Raw genomic sequence first — 23,954 nt, forward strand, 5'->3', positions numbered from 1 at the left:
GAAATGAGGATGCTGTTGAAGTACACATTGATGCCCTGGGGTTGAAGTGTTCCGAGGCGGAAGATGAGGCGTTCTTCCTCCAGGCGTCTGGTGGTGAGGGAGAGGCGGTGAAGGAGGCCCAGGACCTCCATGTCCTCGGCTAAGTGTGAGGGGGAGTTGAAATGTTGGGCCACAGGGTGGTGTGGTTGATTGGTGCGGGTGTCCCAGAGATGTTCCCTAAAGTGCTCTGCCAGGAGGCGTCCAGTCTCCCCAGTGTAGAGGACACCGCATTGGGAGCGACGGATACAATAAATGATATTGGTGGATGAGCAGGTAAAACTTTGATGGATGTGGAAGGCTCCTTTAGGGCCTTGGATGGAGGTGAGGGAGGAGGTGTGGGCACAGGTTTTGCAATTCCTGTGGTGGCAGGGGAATGTGCCAGGATGGGAGGGTAGGTTGTTGGGGGTTGTGGGTTGTGGACCTGACCAGGTAGTCACAGAGGGAACGGTCTTTGCGGAAGTCAGAAAGGGTGGGGAGGGAAATATATCCCTGGTGGTGGGGTCCATATGGAGGTGGCGGAAATGTCGGCGGTTGGTTTGGTTTATGCGAAGGTTGGTAGGGTGGAAGGTGAGCATGGGGCGTTCTGTCCTTGTTACGGTTGGAGGGGTGGGGTCTGAGGACGGAGGTGGGGGATGTGGATGAGATGCATTGGAGGGCATCTTTAACCACGTGGGAAGGGAAATTGCAGTCTCTAAAGAAGGAGGCCATCTGGTGTGTTCTGTGGTGGAACTGGTCCTCCTGGGAGCAGATACAGTGGTGGAATTGGGAATACGGGATGGCATTTTTGCAGGAGGTAGGGTAGGAAGAGATGTAATCCAGATAGCTATGGGAGTTGGTGGGTTTGTAAAAAATGTTGGTGTCAAGTTGGTCGTCATTAATGGAGATGGAGAGGTCCAGGAAGGGGAGGGAGGTGTCAGAAATGGTCCAGGTAAATTTAAGGTCAGGGTGGAATGTGTTGGTGAAGTTGGAATTGCTCAACCCCCTTGCGGGAGCACGAGGTGGCGCCAATGCAGTCATCAATGTAGGGGAGGAAGAGGTGGGGAGTGGTGCCGGTGTAATTATGGAAGATGGACTGTTTTACATAGCCAACAAAGAGATAGGCATAGCTGGGGCCCATACGTGTGCCCATGGCTACCCCTTTAGAGGAAGTGGGAGGATTCGAAGGAGAAATTGTTAAGGGTGAGGACCAGTTTGGCCAAATGAATTAGAGTGTCGATGGAAGGGTACTGTTGGGGACGTCGGGAGAGGAAGAACCAGAAGGCTTGGAGGCCCTGGTCATGGCGGATGGAGGTATAGAGGGATTGGAGGGGCTGGGGGCAGGAGGATGTGTGGACCTGTCCTGGTCTGATTGACACTGGGAGGGGCTGGGGGGGGAGGCTGTGTGGACCTATCCTGGTCTGACTGACACTGGGAGGGGCAGGGGGGAGGCTGTGTGGACCTGTCCTGGTCTGACTGACACTGGGAGGGGTGAGGCTGTGTGGACCTGTCCAGATCTGACTGACACTAGGAGGATGTGTGGACCTGTCCTGGTCTGACTGACACTGGGAGGGGAGGATGTGTGGACCTGTCCTGGTCTGATTGACACTGGGAGGGAGATGGTGCTGGCTGACTCGCTCTGACAGCAACAGCCAGCCACACGGGGTCGTGCCTCTTTAAATCGGTGTCAAAGCCGATTCCAGCTGATCTCTCCCACGTGATTCCCTCTTTACCGTCTGTTCCCTTTGCTCACCAGCCGCGTTCTCCCTCTGGATGGCCGTGTGTCTGCACTCAGTTCGGAGTTTGCTGCTGGATCCCAATGCCTGGCCCCTCTCGCTCCGGCTCTGTGTGCAGACTTTCAGCAGAGCAGCGGCTGCTCGCCTGTCTAAGTTTCTTTCTGTGTTGCTGACTTTGGGGCTAATGGGTTTCTGTCTAAGCTGGGTGGCTGGGGTTCCTGAGGGGAGACCGTAACAGAACAAAAGTTGTTTCCTCCTCTCACCCTCACCCACCCCCTTCTCCCTTTAAATAACCATCCCCCCTTTCCCCTTTCTCGCCCCCCAAAGCAAAAACAATCTTAACGCGCCAGTCAGACGGAAAATGCAGAAAAGCATCAGGTTGAATGAGGGGCACGCTATGTATTTGGCTCTGATTGCGCGGAAAGAGGGGACGAAACGCGGCTACCTGAGCAAGAAGACAGCGGACAACAGCAAGTGGCAAGACAAATGGTTCGCTCTCTACCAGAATGTGCTCTTCTACTTTGAGAACGAGCAGAGTAGCAGACCCTCGGGGATTTATCTGATCGAAGGCTGCACTTGTGAGAGGGTCCCGTCCCCCAAGCCACCGCCAATGGGCAAGGAGACGCTGGAGAAACAGGTGAGAGACCGTGAGGTGGGAAATCCTGCACACCTTCAGCCTAGATTATCTGTCAGCCAGCCTCAGTAACAAGCCGTGGCTGTCCATCAGCTCCTCACTGGCTGTTGCAGCTGTCACTTGTGAAGGGGAAATTTGACAGTACAAGCCATTTGCTGTGATTTAAAAGTACCAATAAAGGTGACATCGCTCAGTAAAACTCACGTGACTGTATTAATACGATCTAGACCCTCCCTGTTATAGTCTTGTCAAGAATATTAGGTCCGGCGTGTAACCTGGGCAGACCTTGCAGTAACTGTGCGCCCCTCATGCCTGTTGCTATCTCAGGAGACCCTGCAGCTTCGCTGAAAAGCCACTCCTGAAAACCACTTTTAGCCACTTATTAATGATCAAACGGAGCGAGCACCTCCTGGGATTAAACATTGCCACCGCCTGAGAAAGCGTGCCCACTCTGCGTTCAGACGGCGGCATTGAATGAACGGCACGTGTTCGAAGCTGAACATCGCTGGGCAGTTAGCAACACTTCATTCGGAATCCTAGCGCTTTAAACATGGCAGCATGGTGAAAAGAATAATGTTCCTCTAGGAATGGAACATTACTGTTTGCAGGATGCAGACGACATTTGCGGTTTAAAAAGAGCTAATAGGGAGACAAAGGGTCAAAGCTGTAGTTATCAGGACGAGGACTCCAGAAGCGGACTTTAAAAAAAGGATAGTTAACAGCACCTTAGTCCTCTGCTGTATATCATGGTTTCCTCTTTTCTAAGTCTGCTTGTATTTTTAAGGAAAGTGGTTTTGAAAGACCCATTAACATGCACGTGGGACAGTCTCTTAGGGAGGAGTGAGTAACTTACTCCGTCTTTTAAAATAAAATTGCTCAAGTATTGCTTCTCTTTCTAAAATATTTATTTCAATCCCGTTTGCCACTTCAGGTGACACTTGTTCACCAGGCAGATTGGAAATAAGGCGCACTCGGTTTTCTTCTTCCGCAACTAATACAGAATGTTAATTCAGCGTGAAATCCAATTCTCTCCCGAAACATTTCGTGACAATTTGCATTGGAAACAGGCGGTGATGAGTGCATATTACCTAAGTACAAGTAAGGGTATTTTATGGAATGTGGTTAACAGAGATATCCTGTCTTCGTTACAAAATACTTCAGAAGACTTTTTGGAAGCAATCCAAGAATTAAGTTTCGAGATATCTCCTTTTATTTTGAAAGCCTCCGTTTGCTTCAGCAGAGTATACTTGAGACAATGAGAGTTATCACTCGGTTGTCACCTTAAGCATTGAGGGTCAAAGGCACCACGCTAGAGTCCCAGACTGGCTCTGCGCCGATCATTTGAACACACACACACACGCATACAAACAAACAACAAAACGTTGCGGAGTTATGTCATTTGCCCTACAGTCAAACGCAATTTATAAATAGAAATGTGTGTGTACCACCTGACCTATCTTTAGTGCTAGGAAAGAGAAAAACACTCCTGTGAAAATATTCAGCCTCGGTGGTTTTCCACTAATTAATACTCTGACATTTTTGTTACAGTGCCTACCAGCACATTTAAAGATAAGACATAGCATTGCATAATTTTGCATTCATGTTAATTGGACCATATTTTGCATGTCAGCAATTGTTACCTTAAGGAATTATGGATAACATATAGGAATGCTGCAGTATTTTGAGCGGCCCTAATGTAATAAGGGTCCAAACGTTAATATGCCATGTGTTATTCTGCAAGGTACTGTGTTTGTGACATTTTCCTTAGGAAAATGTTAACGTGGTGAATTTAATTTTAATTTTTGCTAATACAGGATAGATCAGGATATCTTGTGGAGTAGATGATAGCATCCCTGCCTCTGGGCCAGAAGCTCCAGGTTTCAATTTCCCCCCAGGATTTGGGCTTGATGGCCATGGGAGATGTGCAAATAAAATGGTAGAATAGGTTAAATATGAATCTGTAAATATTTCCAATGTATGACAGACAGCAAGGGTGGGAATGATTGCTATCAGCCTTGTAATGGAAAGGACATTAAGGCACCCCATTACTATCCACATTTCCATACTACATTATACATGTAAAAAGTACATGTTGCAAGGGCAACTTGGGATTCCCTGAGTGAGCTTAATGTATCACCAGAGAATATATCAACGGGTCCATAGCAATTTGCAAAGATAAACGCTGCTTACATTTTAAAAATCACACAACACCAGGTTATAGTCAAACAGGTTTAATTGGAAGCACACTAGCTTTCGGAGCATCGCTCCTTCATCAGGTGATAGTGAAGGGCTCAATTCTAACACAGAATTTATAGCAAAAATTCAGTGTGATTGTAACTGAAATTATACATTGAAAAATTGATTGTCTGTTAGGTCTTTCATCTGTTTGAATACTATGATAGTTTCACTTCTTTCATGTATAAATCACAAAACCTTTTTTAAAACAGTTGCATTCTCGGATTGGCTGTTAACAATGGGTTAACAATATGTTGAAGATGTTAGCCCCCATGTTCTCTGTCTATGCCATGATGTTTAGATTGATTCTAATCTAAAAAGTGAGATAACGGAGTTTTACGTGAATTCATGCAGTTTTTGAGCAAAGTACAATGTCACTCTGCAAGTACAAATTCACCCCACAAAATGTGTGCATGTGGGTCTTTGTGTGTGTTTGGGTTGGGGGTTGAGTGTGAGAAAGTGTGTGTGTATGTGTAGTGAGTGTAGAGTGTCTTAAGTCTGTGAGGGGGTGCATGTGAGTGTGGGTGTGTGTGTGGGTGTCTGTGTGCGCATCTGTGTATATGTGTGTGTGTGTGTGTGTATAGTACAATGGTGGTCACCTGTAATGTGACATGAACCCAAGGTCCCGGTTGTGGCCCTCCCTATGGGTACCGAACTTAGCTATCAGCCTCTACTCGGCCACTTTTCTCTGCTGCCTGGACACTCTACACTCACTATACACACACACACACACACACACAAACTTTCTCACACTCGCAACCCCTAACCCAGACAGGCACACACGCACATGGACAAAGACCCACATGCACACACACATTTTGTGGGGTGAATTTGTACTTGCAAGGTTATATTGTACTTTGCTCAAAAACTGTATGCATTCATTTAGGGGTTGGGTACGTTCTGGCGCCGCCCTTTTGGTGCTGATCATTTGGCCCTGCCATTTTGGCTCTAAACTGTTTTGGTGCTCATTACTTTGCTGAGCTGTTTTGGCACCAATTCGGAATAAAAAAAGTCTTGTTTGGTTAAAGAAGAGAGGATGACTAATGACCTGATGTAATTTTCTCAACTAGCAAGAGTTGATAGTCAAAGCTGTAATGACCCGCTGTAGATTCAAATCTCGTTTTGTAATCATTTTCTCATTTTAACAATTGTTAATAATCATTACTGCCTTGATGATACTTAAGCCATTCTGTCTTCACACTGGAAAGCTGTAATGCAATTGAAGAGCCCATACCAGAAATGGCTGAAAACATTCTAAGCAAGGGAGACAAACCAATTTTCACATGATGGTTATCTATATGTATTGGCGCCAAAACAGCTCGGGGCCAATGTAATGAGCGCCAAAACAGTTTAGAGCCAAAATGGTGGGGCCAAACTATCGACGCCAAATAGTCCCATTCCGTCATGTAGAACTCTGAGTTCAAAAACTGTATGAATTCATGCAAAACTCTGTTATCTCACTTTTTAGATTAGAGTCAATCTAAACATCATGGCATAGACAGAGAACACAGGGGGGCCAACACCTTCAACATATTGTCTAGCCATCGCCATTGTTAACAGCTAACCTGAGAATGCAACTTTTTTTAAAAAAAGTTTTGTGATTTACACATGAAAAAGTGAAACTATCACAGTATTCAAACAGATGAAAGACTTAACAGACAATCAATTTTTCAATGTATAATTTCAGTTACATCACACTGTAAACTTTTGCTATAAATTCTGTGATAGGATTGAGCCCTCCACTACCACCTGATGAAGGAGCGATGCTCCAAAAATTAGTGTGCTTCCAATTAAACCTGTTTGACTATAACCTGGTGTTGTGTGATTTTTAACTTTGTACACCCCAGTCCAACACCAGCATCTCCAAATCGTGCTTACATTTTAGTTATTTTAAGGACTGACATTCTTTTGGTCTAAATTGGTATCAAAAGTCTAGGTGTTACAGATTAATTTGACTGTATTAATATTATGAGCATATTTAGGATTTCCCCCTCATCTTCCCACAGCTGGGAACTAATTCCAACATGTCCTTGTGTTTGTGACATGTTTACCATTTAATCACCAACATCTTTTCCTTTTGAAGCTGCTTCGTCTTTTGCATTCTATTGCATAAAAAGTATCTCTAAAACATGGGAAACTTCAAAGGATATACAATATCTGAATAACTTAAATGGCCCAAATATTGGGGGAAAACCCAATGAAAATCTATTTTATTAAATAGATTTTATAGTTGCTAAACATTCCAGTCAAATTCACTGTGTAAATGTAATTTGCTAAGCTGTATGAAATGATATTATTCATAGTAGGAAATAGATTCCCAATTCACTAATGATACCCCTGCACCTACTATTTTACTGTCATTAATTTAATACATGTTATCATCGCAAACAGCATATTACATCTATGTATGTAAGTTTGCTGGCTGAGCTGGAAAATTCATTTTCCGACGTCTTGTCACCATACTAGGTAACATTATCAGTGAGCCTCTGGTGAAGCACTGATGTTAGTGACCTGCTTTCTATTTGTGTTTAGGTTTCCTTGGGTTGGTGATTTCAGTTCCTGTGGTGTGGCCAGTTCCTGTTCTTTTTCTCAGAGAGTGGTAAATGGGGTCCAAGTTGATGTGGTTTTTAGATTAGATTAGATTACTTAGTGTCGAAACAGGCCCTTCGGCCCAACAAGTCCACACCGACCTGCCGAAGCGTAACCCACCCATTCCTTTACATTTACCCCTTTACCTAACACTGCAGGCAATTTAGCATGGCCAATTCACCTGACATGCACATCTTTTGGACTGTGGGAGGAAACCCATGCAGACACGGGGAGAATGTGCAAACTCCACACAGTCAGTCGCCGGAGTCGGGAATTGAACCCGGGTCTCTGGCGCTGTGAGGCAGCAGTGCTAACCAGAGGCTCACCGTGCCGCCCACGGTTGTTGATAGCGTTCCAGCATTCCAGTTCTAGTGATAGCATTCCAGTTGGAATGCCATACTTCTAGGAATTCTTGTGTGTGTCTCAATTTTGCTTGCCCGGGGGTGCATGTGTTGTCCCAGTTGAAGTGGTGTCCCTCCTCATCTGTAAGGTTACTAGTGAGAGAGGGTCATGTCGTTTTGTGGCTAGTCGATGTTCGTGTATCCTGGTGGCTAGTGTTCTGCCTGTTTGTCCAATGTAGTGTTTGTTACAGTTCTTGTACGGTATTTTGTAAATGATATTTAATTTTGCTTGTCTGTATGGGGTCTTTCAAGTTCATTAGCTGCTGTTTTAGTGTGTTGGTGGTTTTGTGGGCTACCATGATGCCAAGGGGTCTGAGTAGTCTGGCAGTCATTTCCGAGATGCCTTTGATCTAAGGGAGAATGGCTTGGGTTTCTGGACGCGTTTTGTCTGCTTGTTTGGGTTTGTTTCTGAGAAATCGGTGGACTGCGTTCATTGGGTACCTTTTTTTTTTGAATACGCTTTGTAGGTGATTTTCCTCTGCTCTTCATAGTTCCTCTGTGCTGCAGTGTGTGGTGGCTCATTGAAATAATGTTCTAATGCAGCTTCATTTGTGTGTTGGGATGATTACTTCTGTGGTTCAATATTTGGTCTGTATGTGTTGTTTTCCTGTAGATGCTGGCTTGAAGTTCCCCATTGGCTGTTTGCTGTGACATCTAGGAATGGCAGTTTGTTGTCCTTCTCTTTAGTGAATTTTATGCCAATAAAGATGTTATTGATGGTCTTGAAATTTTCCTCCTAATTTGTTATGTTTAGTGATGACAAAGGTGTCATGGTAGCCCACAAACCCATCAACACACTAAAACAGCAGCTAATGAACTTGAAAGACCCCATACAGACAACAAGCAAAACCTAATGTCATTTACAAAATAACTTTACCAGAACTGTAATAAACACTACATTGGACAAACAGGCAGAAAACTAGCCACTAGGATACATGAAGATGAACTAGCTACAAAAAGACATGACCCACTCTCACTAGTATCCTTACATATGGATGAGGAAGGATGCCACTTCAACTGGGACAACACATCCATTCTTGGGCAAGCCAAAACAGAGACACACAAGAATTCCTAGAAGCATGCATTCTATCAACAAGCCCATTGACTTGGACCTCATTTACCACCTTCTGAGAAAAAGAACAGGAACTGACGTCACCAACCCAAGGAAACCTAAACACATAAATAGAAAGCTGGTTGCTAACACCAGTGCTTCACCAGAGGCTCACTGATCATGTTACCTAGTATGGTGATGAAAAGTCTAAAAATGAACTTTCCAGCTCAGCAAGCAAACGTACATGCAGAACCTCAACCTGAGCTACAAATCTTCTCAAAACTCGCTAATATTACATCTGTGTTAATAGAAACACATTCTTAACTTGTATTTAGAAAATGTTTATCTTACTTTAGTTGGCTGAACTATAACAACCATTGCTTTTATGAAAATCAAGGAGAGACCCTTTAGATGACTATTTTTGGTTCACCCACCCCTCCCATCATGAATACAGTTTCAAAATCAAAACAGATTTTGAAAGAAATGACTAAAACTCAGCTTTCTGCTTATCCATGCTATCATATGAATGCCTTTGACAAGTATCCTTTTCGTGGATTTCCCCTTCTCTCAGTCTGATGGATTTGCCTTTTCTCTGTTGAAGCTGGAATGTGTTCCCCAGAGTGCTTTTATGATCTTTTGGAAAATCAAATGGTACTTTCATGTTGTTTCTCCATTGTATGTACATAAGCGTTTTCTTCCTCTGTGGTCATCTTTCTGGTTGCTCTATGTATGAGCAGTGTCTGGTAATGTAATGGGTATGTCACTGGAGTAATATTGATAATAATATAAAAGTTGAATTGAGGTGCCATAATCATATGTTATAAAATTTAAATCCATTTAATCTGAAAATTTATAGCCACATCAGAACATGACTGAGCATTGTTGAATTTTGTTCTAAAACTCCAACTGGATTGCTAATCATAGAGTCATAGACATATATAACAGGGAAACAGACACCTTGGTCCAACTCGTCTATGCCAACCAGATATTCTAAATTAATGAAATCCCATTTGCCAGCATTTGGCTCATATCCCTTTAAACCCTTCCTATTAATTTACCCATTTGATGCCTATTGAATGTTGTAATTGTGCCAGTATCCACCACATCCTCTAGCAGCTCATTCCATGCAAATACCACCTTCTGTATGAAAAAGTTGCCCTTAGGTCCCTTTTAGATCTTTCCCCGCTCACCTTAAACCTATGCCCACTAGTTTTGGACTCCCCTACTCTTGGGAAAAGACCTTGACTATTCACTCTATCTATTCTACTCATGATTCCAATTAAACCTGTTGGACTATAACCTGGTGTTGTGATTTTTACTCGTGATTTTATAAACTTCTAGAAGGTCACCCCTCAGTCCCCAGTGCTCCAGAAAAAATAGCCCCAGCCTATTTAGACTCTCCTATAGCTCAAACACTCTAATCCTGGAAACATGCATGTAAATCTTTTCTGGACCCTTTCAAGTTTCACAACATGAAGCAAGGAGACCAGAATTGAATGCAGTATTCCAAAAGTGGACTAATCAATGTCCTGTACAGCTGCAGCATGACCTCCAACTCCTATACTCAATACACTGATCAATAAAGGCAAATGTACCAAAAGCCGCCTTCAGCTCTGAGGGAGGATCATTTGACCCAAAATGTTAACTCTGATTTCTTTACACTGTTGCTGCCAGACCTGTTGAGCTTTTCCCAATTTCTGTTTTTGTGCCTTTTCACTATCCTGTCCACCTGTGACTTTGCTTTCAGGAACTATGAACCTGCACCCAAAGGCTTATTTGTTCAGCAATGCTCACCAGGACCTTACTATTAACTGTACAAGTCCTGTCCTGGTTTGCCTTTCAAAAATGCAGCACCTCACATTTATCTAAATTCAACTCTATCTGTCACTCCCCAGCCCATTTCCCCAACCTATCAAAATCCTGTTGTACTTTGAGGTCATCTTCGCTGACCACTACCCCACCAATTTTGGTGTCCTCTGCAAACTTATCACCCTATATTCACATTATTGGGCAAGAAAAGAAAAGCATCTGGGTTTCAAATGCTCTTGATAGTATTGAAGTAATACTACACTGTCAGATGTGCCATCTTTAAGATGAGGCATAAGTCCTTTTGCCTGCTCGGGTGGCTGCATTAGATCCTATGGCACTATTTTGATAGAAAGCAGAGGAGTTATCCCGTGTCCTGGCGAATATTTATCCTTTAATCAACATCACAATAATGAGATTATCTGGTCGTTGCTACTTTGCTGTTTATGGGAATTTTCAGATTACTTATTGGTTGCTGTGCTTCCTATGTTAGGAAAGTGCCTATATTTCACAAGCCCTTCGTTGGCTTTAAAGTACTTTCATATGGTTATGAAAAGTGCTATGAAAACAAAAGTGTTTAAAATTTCTTTGAATGCAAGTAACAGTATTAATTAGGTTGTTTTCTGAAAGCAAGATACTTCTTCAAAGGTTTTATTCTGGTAAGTTTTTAATATTGAAGTTCTTTTAAAAAAATACTTGAATCTATGAATGAGAATAGAAAATAAATGCATGTCCACTTCAAATATGAGTGTGTGGTGACTGCACACCTTTCATTTATTTAAATTGTAACTGATTATTTGTAGAAATTCTGTGCATACAGCTTCAATTGTATGCTTTAGAAAATCATTTGGATATGAACAGAATGATGAATTTGAATAGGTTTATGCTTAAACTGTAGCAAGCTAATAACATTTTTTAAATTTCATAAAGTATGTCAAGCTGAGAAAGAAATACAGAAACACTTGTCCTACTTACATTTATTACACCAAAACAAATTGCCATTTACATAAGATCGCTTTTACACTGTGTGTAATGCTCATTAAGTGTTGGGGAGGAAAATCAGTTGATCCTTCAGGTGTAAACACTTCATCAACACTGCATGTTGATAATAGGAACTGAACTTTAAGTTAGAGCGATCAACGTTCCATTTTTAAAAGAATCATTCTACATTCTGTAACTTCATTGATGGTCTGCGTCTCATGTATTTCCAAAGCTTTGATTGGCTGGTGACCTGGGAAGTGCCTGGTAGCCTACCTTTCAGCTCCCAGATATCATTTTTATTAATCAGCCTTGCTGTGATCAAAACATGATGATTGAGACCCCAGAGACCAGCTGGTCCTGATGGCAGGTTTGAACCAAACTTCATCTTTCAACGGAGTGTGTTCTTATTAAGGACCCTCCCTCCCAGCATCCCCTCAAACCACCTGACAAACCCAACTGTCACAGTCACCATCACCTGAGGTCTGGTCTCACAACTGAAGTGTCCTTTATTTTATTTTCTAAGAATTGGTCAACATGCTTTAAGCTGAAGTTTGAGAAAAACCTTAGCTCAGAGCTAGATTTTGGATAAGACATGGAACAGAACCAAAGACTTATAGAATCCCTACAGTGTGGAAACAGGTCATTCAGTTCAAGTTATCCACACTGCCCCTCCGAAGAGCATTCACCCAACTACCCTATTTCCCATAGCTGATCCACCTAACCTTCATCTCCTTGGAGCCTGATCACTTGGAGGATACCTGTGTATACACAGAGAATATGCACACTCCAGTTGTTCAAGGGTGGAATTGAACCGAGATCCCTGGCAATGTGAGACAGCAGTGCTTACCACTGAGCCGCCGTACTACCCAAGACTTTGGTACCTACTTGGGTGAATGTAAAACAAAAACAGAAATTGCTGGAAAAACCCAGGTCTGGCTGCATCTGTGGAGTTCATGTGTCAGGTCCAGTGAACCTTTTCCAGAAACCCTGCTGAGTTTTTCCAGCAATTTCTGTTTGATTTCCAGCAACCACAGTTTTTTGTGTTTTTGAATTGAAACAATCTTGGTGTTATTTGAAGAAATCCTGGTGGTATCCAAACCAATATTTCTCTTTCAATAAAAATGAGTTTGGTCACTGTACTTAGTGTCAGAATTCCCACAGTGCAGAGAGAGGCCATTGAGTCTGTATAGACCCTCCAAAGAACATCTCACCCAGACCCATTCCTCAATCTCGGTAACCCTACATTTACCATGGTTAACCTGCCGAGCCTGCACAGTATGGGTAATTTAGCTTCACCCGTTAATCTAACCTGCACATGTTTGGACTGCGGGAAGAAATTGAAGCACCCAAAATAGTCCCATACAGACATGGGGAGAACGTGCAAACTCCACGCAAAACTGGATTAGTTCCCAGGTCCCTGGTGCTATAAGGCAGGAGTGCTAAGCCTCCATGCTGCTCCTAAATTCTATGTCTACACTGGAGAATTCAGTAAAGATCAATGATTTGGATATTTTGAAAGGATCATATGCCAGAATGACCTTCTGAGATGCTGAAGCATAATGGAATAAAGTCAGGTGACATTCTCCATTACTGCCCTGGTGAAGCATGGGCTCCTGGACATAGCTGCAATTCATTGGCAAATTGGGCTGAAGTCAAGGTAACCTGTTGAACTAGTCCAGTGAAACGTTTAGTCAGTGGTAATCTTCATGATCTTGATTGTGGAGATTAAATGCCTTTCATTCTTTCCCAGCTCCAAACTCCCTTCCCTATCACCTGACTCACCAGCAGTGTGAAATTCAGCCAATTTGTTCTCCATTTGCTGTCTTGTTTTATTTTAAGATGAGCTTCTGACCCTATATTAGTACCATCACTAAGACTGCCTATTTCCATCTATGTAACATGGCTCCGATCTCCCATTGTGTCTGTGGTGACAGTTCTTGAATTACTAGCAGTTTGATACAAATGGGTGACTTTGAACAGCAGTTTAAAAGTTAATGACTTTGGTATGAAGCTGGAGAAACATAAAGGCCAAGTCAACTGTAGGATCAATTAGTATTTCTTTTCTAAATGGTTTAAAGTGAGCTGTGTGTCTCTTTATGATTCTTGGATATCTTCAAGGTGGTTTTTGTTATCAACATTCCTAAAAAAAATCAATCCTTAGAATAGCACTGTAGAATTTAAAGACCTGTTCATTGGATTATTCCTGTAACATCACCATGAAACTGCGCCACATTTTAGTTTGAGTGAAGAATAGCGCTGAGGATGGACACACCATGACATTGTTCCTCATCTCTAAATGAATGGGTGACCCTTATAGTTAAGATCTCTGGCATAGATTCTCCCACAAGAGAAACCTCCTTTATGTATGAATCCAGTCAAATCCCCTCAGGATCTTATGTTTCAATTAAATCACCCCTAGCCTTTCCTCATAGCCAAATCCATTCATTCCAGTTATTAATCTAGTAGAGCTTCTCTGAACTGCCTCTAATGCATTTACATTAGGTATGGTGACCGGTACTGTTCACCATTGTTCCAGATGTTGTCTCAGCTTTATTCCTGATGAAGGGCTTTTGCCCGAAACGTCGATTTTGCTGAAACTCCTCTATGCTGCCTGAACTGCTGTGCTCTTCCAGCACCATTGATCCAGAATCTGGTTTCCAGCATCTGCAGTCATTGTTTTTACCTCACCAATACCCTGTCTACTCCAGGTTTAGACTCCTTTCTCTTACACTCAATTACCCTCAAAGAAAACTATTAGTTTTCCTGGTTATTTGCTGTATCTGCATACTAACCTTCTGTGATACATACATTAGGACACCAGGATCTCTTTACATTTTAGAGCTCTACAACCTCTAACCATTTAGATCACTGTCATTCTTTTACTCTTTCTGCCAACATCATAATTTCACATTTTCTCATAGTATACTTCACTTGCCAGATCTTTACCAACTCACTTAACCTATCTATGTCTCTTCATAGGTTCCTTATGTCCTGTTTGCAACTGATTTACCTACCAATCATTATGCTACTAGTAAATGTAGCTACCATTCCTTAAATCCATTCATTCCAAATTATTTGTATAAACTGCAAAGAGTTGAGGCAACAGCACTGACTTCCTTGGCACAATATCACTTGTGATATTCTGCCAGCCTGAAAAGACCCATTTATTTCTATTCCCTGATTATTATTCAGCCCACTTCTATCCTTGCTGATATGTTACCTCAACATTGTGCTAATCTTTGCTAATCTCCCATGTTATCTTTGATGTGGCGCATTGTTTTCTGGAAAAATATGTATGATACATCCACTGGTTCCCCTTTACTGACAGCACAAGTTACTTCTTCAAAGAACTACCAAAAATTAGTTAAACATTGTCTTTTTGACAAAACCATGGTGGCTGTGCCTAATCATAAAAGAACACTGGGTAATAACTTCTAACATTTAATGTCTTTAATAATAGCTTCTAACGTTTTCCCTATGATAGAATCTTAATCTAACTGGCCTGTAGTTTCTTGTTTACTGCCTCCCTCCTTTTCTTTGAGTTACAGTAGCTTTTAACTAATCGAAAGGAACCTTTCCCAAATCTGCATTTTGGAAAATTAAATCTAATAGGACAACTATTTCACTGTACTTTGAAGACTCTAGGATGAAATCCACGAGGATGCATGAGATACATACATGTCCCTACTTGCAATGTGATTTGGCAGAAGCATTCAAGTCCTAGGTGTCCCTGAGCACACCAGAGGGAAGTGTTGAATGGGTGAACTGGTTATGTTTTTGACTAAGAGCAGCAAAATATGCTGAGGCTGTTAGTTTGCTGATGCTGACTTGCAAAGATGAAGGGATGATGAGGATGGTGACTGTAGAGACTACAGGGACTTTATTGTGAAGAAGCAGTTGGTTGATGGCCTGGATAAACATATAGTGAGCTGCAGTTACCTGTGACTCACTCTGACCTACATCTTGGGAAAAGAGAGGAAATTGGAAGTGACATATAAAATGGCGAGTTGGGGGCTTTACTGTGATACAAGCACATGGGAATAAGTTTGCCACTCAATGATAAGATTCTGAAATTGTCATTTAAGGCTTTTGAGGAGAAAATTGCAAAAATGTTATTTGATGTACTGGTTGGAATGTGCGAGGTCCTGAACAATCTTGACTAGATGGACATGGAAAGGATTTTTCTATCTGTGGGTCAGTGCAGAATTTGAAAAGGTGTAAAAGCAACAGTAGGTCATTCATCCCATTGAATCAACTCTGCTGTTCAATGAGATCGTGGTTGATTTGATAGTCCTCAACAAGGTGGCACGGTGGTTCAGTGGTTGGCGCTGCTGCCTCAGCACCAGGGTCCCAGGTTTGATTCCAACCTTGGGCGACTGTCTGTGTGGAGTTTGCACATTTTCCCCGTGTCTGCGTGGGTTCCCTCCCACAGTCCAAAGATGTGCAAGTCAGGTGAATTGGCTATGCTAAATTGCCCTTCGTGTTAGGTACATTTGTCAGAGGGAAATGGGTCTGGGTGGGTTGCTCTTCGGAGGATCCAGTGTAGACTGGTTGGGCCGAAGGGCCTATTTCCACACTGTAAGGAATCTAATCTAATCACTTTCGTACCTTATTCCCACAGCCTTTTGATTCCAATATTTTATTAGTAATTAGTCTATATTATCCTTGAATATTTGTAATAATCCTGCCTAGAGTGTTCTGTGGTAAATTCCACAGATTTACTACCTTCTGAGAGAAGAAGTTCTTCCTCATCTCTGTCTTAAATGCGTGATTCCTTATTCTGGGATTATGCCTACTGGTTTTGACTCTCTCAGTATCTATCCTGTCAAATCACTTAAGAATCAATAAGGTTGTCTCTCTAGAGGACACTATCTTAAAATTAGGGGTCACCCTTTCCTACTGAGATAAGTAATCTTTTCTCTCAATGTTGTGCAACTTTGGAGCTCTCTACTTGAAGAGGTGGGGTCATTTTAATATTTTTCAGACCGAGATGGGTAGATCCTTGTTGTGGAGGGAAAATTGAGGGTCATTACAGGTGGATGGGAATGTGGATTTGAAACACAAACAAGTCAGTCCTGAGTTTGTTGAATGAAGGGGCTGGATGGTTTACTTCTGCTCTTATTTCATACATTAAAATGTTTATCAAGAGTCTGATGTTTTAAAATTCAACATTTTCCCACGTTTCTTACTGTCATAGTATATGAAGGAGAAGAAAATTTCAATTGCTATTTCTATTATTCTACAAGAAACGTCAGCATTAATAGATCAGATCAGATATAGCCTCAAATTTCTGGGAGTAAGAAAGTCCTCCTCTTAACTTGTAGTTCAAATGAACAAATTTGAGCAGTAAATTTCTACATTGTCATGCCATTTATATTATTTGTTTTGATTTATTTGGCAATTTAAAAATGTTTTAGCTTGTAAATCCCTTTTGAATTATTGGAAGCAGGCAGGGGCTCTAATTAATGTTCGAACAGTTCATGCAGTGCAGTTATTTAAAGACAGGAGTCAGAAAATCATAGATTGCTTGGATGCTGCTGTGAGAATGCCCAGAACTGAATGTCCTGCTGACATTCACATGTGGATAATGAATACTTTGGAAAGACAGTGCAGAGCAACCAGTGTTGAAGGGATTATAATGCAACAGGTTTAATGCCTTTGGAAGAAAAATTCAAAATAAAGTTTACAAATTAATAATTTTCTTAGTTTAAGTTATTTATGTGAGGAAAGTTTGAAAATATACTCACTAAAATTATAGGACATTGCACATAATGTCTTGCATAACAGTTTAAATTAATTTAGTAAGCATGACCTGGTGTATCTAATCAGTTCTTAGAAGCACATAATAATGGAACTTGAATCTCCTTAGTAGTTGACCCAGATTAAAGATTCAATCTTATTCTATTTCCGCAAAGTAGAGTTCATTTTAGTGTTTTAAAATTTTATCAAACAATAAAGCATGCATAAGATGTATTTAGAAATAAATGAGATATTACTTAAAAATATCAAAGTAGGTTTCTCAGCACCAAAGAATCTGACATTAGGTTAAAACTGCAATTGCTTAAATTGAAACCTATTTTTTTTTAACTTTGTGGATCCTGAAACTCAATTTACAGCATTATTTATTGTGTAGAACTCAGAGTTTGGATGTCATGTGAGGGAAAGGCAAAACTAGTGATATTTTACATTAGATAATGGAAAGTGTACACCAATGTTCTTTGGTGTAACTGAGCGACAGAAAAATCATTTCTCTAAATTCCAAAACCAAGGTGTCTTATTGCACAATCTACAGTGGAATCATTTAAAATTTGCAATTTTCAATTCACTTGCTGGGGTTGAGCCAAATAAAGGGCCATTTTGATATCTCAGGCACTACATTGAACAACATCAGGGAAAACAAAATCCAGCAGTAGATTTTGTGCTGGCTTCTGTCGTCAAAGTCTGCCTGTTTTTAGTGTCATGACAGTGGCTATAATCTTTACTTTTTTTTTCTTTCTGCTCCTCTGTCTTTTTGTTATCCTTTTTTGCAGGTTAAGAATTTGTAGAGCAAAAGTGGATCAAACTTGCTGTTTTATCAGACTCTATACTCTAAGTGAGATATTCCATCCAAATTTGTGTGGTCTGAAAAAGCACAGCAGGTCAGGCAGCATCTGAGGAGCAGGAGGGCATGAGCCCGGCATCCAAATTGTCCAGTGTGTTGTTTGATAACTGGTTAACCTGAGAATATTGATACTCAGATTAAATCCGTGGTGAGAAGCAGAAATTCATCTTGAAAGGTACCCTTTAATAGGTGACATTGGACTTTATATGTTACACTGTTAGTTTTATTGGAGATGCTATATCGGACAGGGAATATACAACGCCACGCAACATTTCTATCACAGTGTGTCCAATGCTCTTATCTCAAGTCTGGGGACTACTTTCCTTTGATACAATGGAATATTGTGATTACAATTTTGCAGTGTAATAAGTCCATATATTTCACAACATGTTTGTATTTTTTAATGAATTATGGTGAGTCTTCAATCATTAGTGGGTACCCATTGCCCTTCATCCTGTCATACAGGCTGTTCTCTGGCACCATTAAGCTATGTTTATTTCTAAACTGGCACATACACAGGATCACAATATTAACAGTGTTGTTGTGAAAACATTGAATTTCTGTGCAGTCAAAAAAAAAGCAAGACAATACAATCCGACAAGATGACCAAACTCTCATGAGCGAACCCTAAGTTCTCAGCTAGCAGAGGGTAATAACTTAAGATGGTACAGAATCTGATGTGTCCTTTCTTATAATTGCATGTGAATGGTATAACACGTCTGGCTTCACTTTGTCATGCACCTCCCTCAACTTTGCTCACTATCCCTATCAGCCACGATCAGTTAATTTGCAAAATCTAGTGTAAGATCTTGAAATCATAGAAACTGGTGTGGATTATTCACACAACGTAAGATAACTATTGGATGAACCTTCATGGAAATTATTACAAGGAAAGAACAATTAATTAGATTAAAAAAGCCTTTTTCAAATGAAAAGCACTTAAGGATTGTTCTTTCAAAATCTTGCAACACTTTCTTAAATTATGACTTTTGTAATGCTGTAAAATATGAAGAAAAATGTTATATATTTCAACAGATTGCTAGCAAATTGAAACAAATCAATGATGGTGAGGCATTTACAATTCATTCTGTTTCAAAGCCCTCTATTTAATATTCTAGAATGTTATTCTAAATCAGGGACAAACCAGCAACAGGGATAAATGGTATTGTTCTAGTATAGATTCTTCAGTTCTTCATTCAGGGTCAAGCTAGACTTCCAGATTGTATGCAATGGTAAAGCTACAGAATCAACATGCTGTGTGCTGTACGGGTTCCAACCTTTTTGAGCAGAATATTTCTGGGATCATTGCAGCACAGCATACCTCAGATGTTCATCTACATATTCATTAAACTCTATGCCTACATCTTTCCCCAAGTATTTTCTTAGTTTCATCAACTAAAATAATTTTTTGAATATATTATTGGCTGAAATATTAAACTGACAATATTTCTCTTTAACTGGAATGTATTTCCAACAGCATCATTTGCACTCTGCAAAGTCTCTAGATTGAAGTCCTTTAGAGAGTCTCATTTTCTCCCTTATCTGTTCATTCAGAATTCTGTAGGAGGGTAATGATCTCACGGCTGATCTGGAACTGTACTTTAGGCAGCTGAAAGAAATTGTGTAGACTTACGATAAAGAGTGGATGTTTGTTCATCAGATCGTGGTGCTGTCCAGATATAATAAGGAGATATTGATGGCTATGTGTAAAAGTCCCATGGCAGGGCATGTAGGAATACAGAAAACGCAAGGATTGATAAACCAGAATTTTTACTGGCCAAGATTTCATAAGGACGCCATGTGGTTCTGTAGGACATGCCATTGATGTCAGGTAATGGTAAAACCTTAATATACAATCAAACTGGCACCTTTCATACCTATAGTTGGTTCTTCCAAAACTATTAGTCAACTATTAGTCAAGTGTTAGTAAACTGTGTAGGACCATTACTGAAAATAAGTGGGACATCAGTTTATACCTAAAATTATGGGTACCAACTCCATTTCCAGAAGCCTTTCCTTCGAAGAAAGTTGCAGCTTAAATAGTGGTGGAAAAAATTGAATCAATTTTCTTACTCATTAGAAACTATGTATGGAAAGGCAGTTGATCAAACCAAGATTCCAATTTTATGTCTAAAGTTTTTTAATACGTCATTTGTGGGATGTGAGCATCACTGGCTGGATAACATCAAAAACTCAGAGTTTTAAAAAGCCATCATCCGACTCTCCAAGACCATGATTAAAACATGGTCATAAATGTTCTCAGGACTGGGACAAAGGTTTGGCTTTTCTGTTATTTGCTACCAGAGATACCAAATGAATCTGTTGGATTTAGTCCAACTGAATTAATCTATGTTTGAGAGTTAAAAGGACCATTAGAATTAATCAGAGAAAAATTTTAATATTGAAAGATGGATCCCAATACTGGCTTATATGACTGACTGACTGTTCTCAGGAGCCACAACTGCTTCATCAATGACCTTCACACTATTGTAAGGTGAGAAGTAGAGATGTTTGATGATTCGGCATCATCTGTGAAGACTTCGATATTGAAGCAGTCTGTGTCCACGTGCTGCCATTCCTGATGAAGGGCTTGTGCTCGAAACATCAATTCTCCTGCTCCTCAGCTGCTGCCTGACCTGTTGTGCTCTTCCAGTGCCACACTTTTGACTCAGACCTGGCGATATCCAGGCTTGGGCTGAAAAGTTCATGCTGCACCAGACAATGACCAATTCTAACTATTGCCCCTTGATAGTCAATGGCACTACTGTTGCTGAATCCTCAGCTATCAACATCCTCAGGGTTGCCATGTACCAGAAACTCACCTGGACTTGTCCCATAAATACTGTGGCTTCGAGTTGATTAGAATCTAGGAATCCTTGAGTAAATATTTCTCCTGACTTCCCAGAGCCTGCCCACCATGAAAAGTGTGATGGAATACTCTCCATTTGCCTGGACAGGTGCAGCTTCAACAACACTCAAAGCCTAATATTGTCCAGCACAAAGCAATCCACTTGATTGGCACTACATCCATAAGCATCTGCTCCACCTCTCCAGGCCCCCACTACCAATGCTCAGTGTCAGCAGTGTGTACTTCTACAAGATGCAATGCAGAAATTCACCAAAGATCCTTAGCAAACTTGCAAACCCACAACCGATACCATCTAGAAGGACAAGGGCAATAAATGCAACCATCACCTGCAAGTATCCTTCTAAGCCACTCATCATCAAGGCTTGGAAACATATCACTGTTCTTTCAGTGTTGATGGATCAAAATCCTGGAATTCTATCCCTAACAGTACTGTGGACGTGCTTGCATCAAACAGATGGCAGCAGTTCAAGAAAGCAGCTCATACCACCTTCACAATAAGTGTTGGTGTCAGTGAAACCCACATCCTGTGCATGAATCGCTTAAATAAAAGAGTATGTAAAATAGCAGAAGAACATTTAGAAACTTCACAGAGAAAGATTAAAGCATTTCTGTCATATGCTGGAACCAGAAAGTTTTAAATGGGAGATAAAATCTTACTTTATTTGCCATTTCAAGATGATCTCTGAAAGCATGATTCACTAGTACTGAAATACTGAGGAATCATACTTCAATCAGAAAATAATATGTAGGTACAGCAAGTGATTAGGAAGGCCAATGGAATGTTGTCTGTTGTAAATGGTCACTAGTCTTTGGAATGCTCTTCCCAGAGAGTGGTATAAGAGGGTCTTTGAATCCTTTTAAGGTAGATTCTTGACTAACTCTGTCAAAGGGTATCAATGATAGGTAGGAAGCTGTGTTGAGGCTGTAATCGCTTATTAAATAGAGCAACAGGCTCAAAGTGGCTGAATGGCCTACTCCTCCTAACAATCCATTCGTGAAAGTGTTGGAGAAAAGGCTTTCTTCCCTTGAGATCTGCCCTCATAGTGACAATAGTTTTGGTCAGAGAATTGGTGTGGTTAACCCATTACTCCACAAAGAACAGAAGTAAGCCCGTGTTAGGGGAATGGAGGGTGTACCCAGTAGCATGTCATCAGAAGCTATGGACAAAAAGAAACAAATACACAAAGGGATCTGAAGATGATATAGAACATATTACATGCAATATTCTGCCCTGAGGGACCTTGTTAAGCCCAGTAAGGACAGGGGTAATAGGGATGCAGGCCTGTAGTGCAAACACAATCCTCAGAAATGTTAGCTTCTAGTGGGTGGAAAGATTGGCAAGGAGGATGTTGGTGAAATTCACCCTCCATAATAAAGATATGGATTACAGTTTTTGCAGCAGAGGAGTTGGAGGTGGGCAGTGTTGAGGGTCTGAAAATAAAGTCTTTGTGACTGATTAGATTTAGGAAAAAGGAGGAAGTAGAGTTTGGGATTATAAACTGTTACAAGCTTGACTTTGTTGATTTTAAAGAGCTAGGAGCTAGAACTAAACTAGAGACACGCACTAACTGTTTGAGAAGAGAAAATGGCCAAGACTTTAAGAAGCTTATTCTGTATCCCTTACTCGAATGTTCATGTGTTTGTATTCTTGAATGTTTCTTTGTGGCTTTTACCATGAAGATAAAGTGTTCAAAATGCCACTTTCTGCACCTCTGCACTTCATTTGAAATGTCATCTGAATTGATTGGTAGTATAGTGGCTGGAAGTTTTTTTTTATTTGCTACTACTGTTGCAGCTTTAGACGAGTTGAGTTACTGGGCAAACATATGCAGTAGCAAATGCTGTACATTGTGGCTTTGTGAAATTAAATACGACGGTGGATAAAACAGGCACTATTATTTACATGGTGATATACTGAGAAGTGTGGATGCATAAAGAAATCTGAGGTGTCTTGCTGAGCAGTCAATGAAAGTAGACAGCCAGAAGCAGAAAGCAGTTAGGAAGGCAAATAGGATATTTGTTCTCATTGCAAGGGGAATTTGAGTCTTGAAGTAGGGATACCTTACTGCAGTTATACTGGGTCTTGGTAAGACCATATCTGGAGTTTAGTTTCCCTAATGAAAGGATATACCTGCAATAGAAGGAGTACAATGGAGGTTCACCAAGCTGGTATGGGGGATGGCAGGACTGTTCTATGGGGAGAGATTGGTTTGAATGGGCAGAAATCCAGTGGAGTTTAGAAGAGTGAGAGTGGATCTGACTGAAATATATAACTTTCTAACAGGGCTGGACTAGATGCAGGGAGGATATATTCCCTGGAGATAGAACGACAGATGCTGGAAATCAAAGTGGATAAAGAGTAGAGCTGGAGAAAGCACAGCAGGTCAAACAGCATCAGAGGAGGAGGGGACGTAACTATTCAGGTCGGAGCCTTTCATTAGGACATATTCCCTGGCTGGAACACTGTCTCAGGATAAAGGATCGAACATTTAGGACTGAGATGAGGAAAAATGTATTCACTCAGAGTATAGTGAATCTGTGGAATTCTCTATCACCAAAGACTGAAGCCAAATCACTGAATAAATTCAAGACCATGATAGTTACATTTTTGCATTTTTAAAGGCATCAGTGAGCATAGGGAGAAAGCAGGCAGGAATGTGACATTGAGAACAAGGATCAGCTATGATCATATTGAATGGGAGATCAGGCTCAAACGGCTGAATGGTCTACTTCTGCTGATTTCTAAATTATTGTGTTTTGAAAGTATTTTTAGCTGAGAAGCAGAATCGATTAGGATGATATTTACCCTCCATTGAAATCATATTTGAGAACGTAGGACTGGATTTTCCGAGGAGTAGCAGTCATACATGGATTGCCACTCTGTTCCTTATTTTTAAGTAAAGGAAAAGCTTTGCATCTCTGATAGGAGATTCTGATCAGTGCTCCTTCAGAAACACAGAGCTGTACCATACATCTGACAGGCCAGTTGTTGACAGAGAGGAAGAAGGTCTTTGGTTACAGGAGAATACAGATGGA

The 23,954-nt window shown here is 41.0% G+C and overlaps 1 protein-coding gene across 2 annotated transcripts in view; it reads left to right on the forward strand.

Annotated features, from left to right (window-relative positions):
- Positions 1-1,636: 1,636 nt before the first annotated feature.
- The window catches only part of rasgrf2b (Ras protein-specific guanine nucleotide-releasing factor 2b), a 229,148-nt gene continuing 206,830 nt past the window's right edge, over positions 1,637-23,954 (forward strand). For both annotated transcript variants that reach the window (XM_043708239.1, XM_043708251.1), the window contains exon 1: positions 1,637-2,388. In XM_043708239.1, the coding sequence (XP_043564174.1) occupies positions 2,113-2,388 (276 nt within the window). In that variant the 5' untranslated portion in view covers positions 1,637-2,112. The remainder of the gene's footprint in view (positions 2,389-23,954) is intronic.

The sequence above is a fragment of the Chiloscyllium plagiosum genome, chromosome 2 (assembly GCF_004010195.1).
Source record: "Chiloscyllium plagiosum isolate BGI_BamShark_2017 chromosome 2, ASM401019v2, whole genome shotgun sequence".
Taxonomy (NCBI): Eukaryota; Metazoa; Chordata; class Chondrichthyes; order Orectolobiformes; family Hemiscylliidae; genus Chiloscyllium; species Chiloscyllium plagiosum.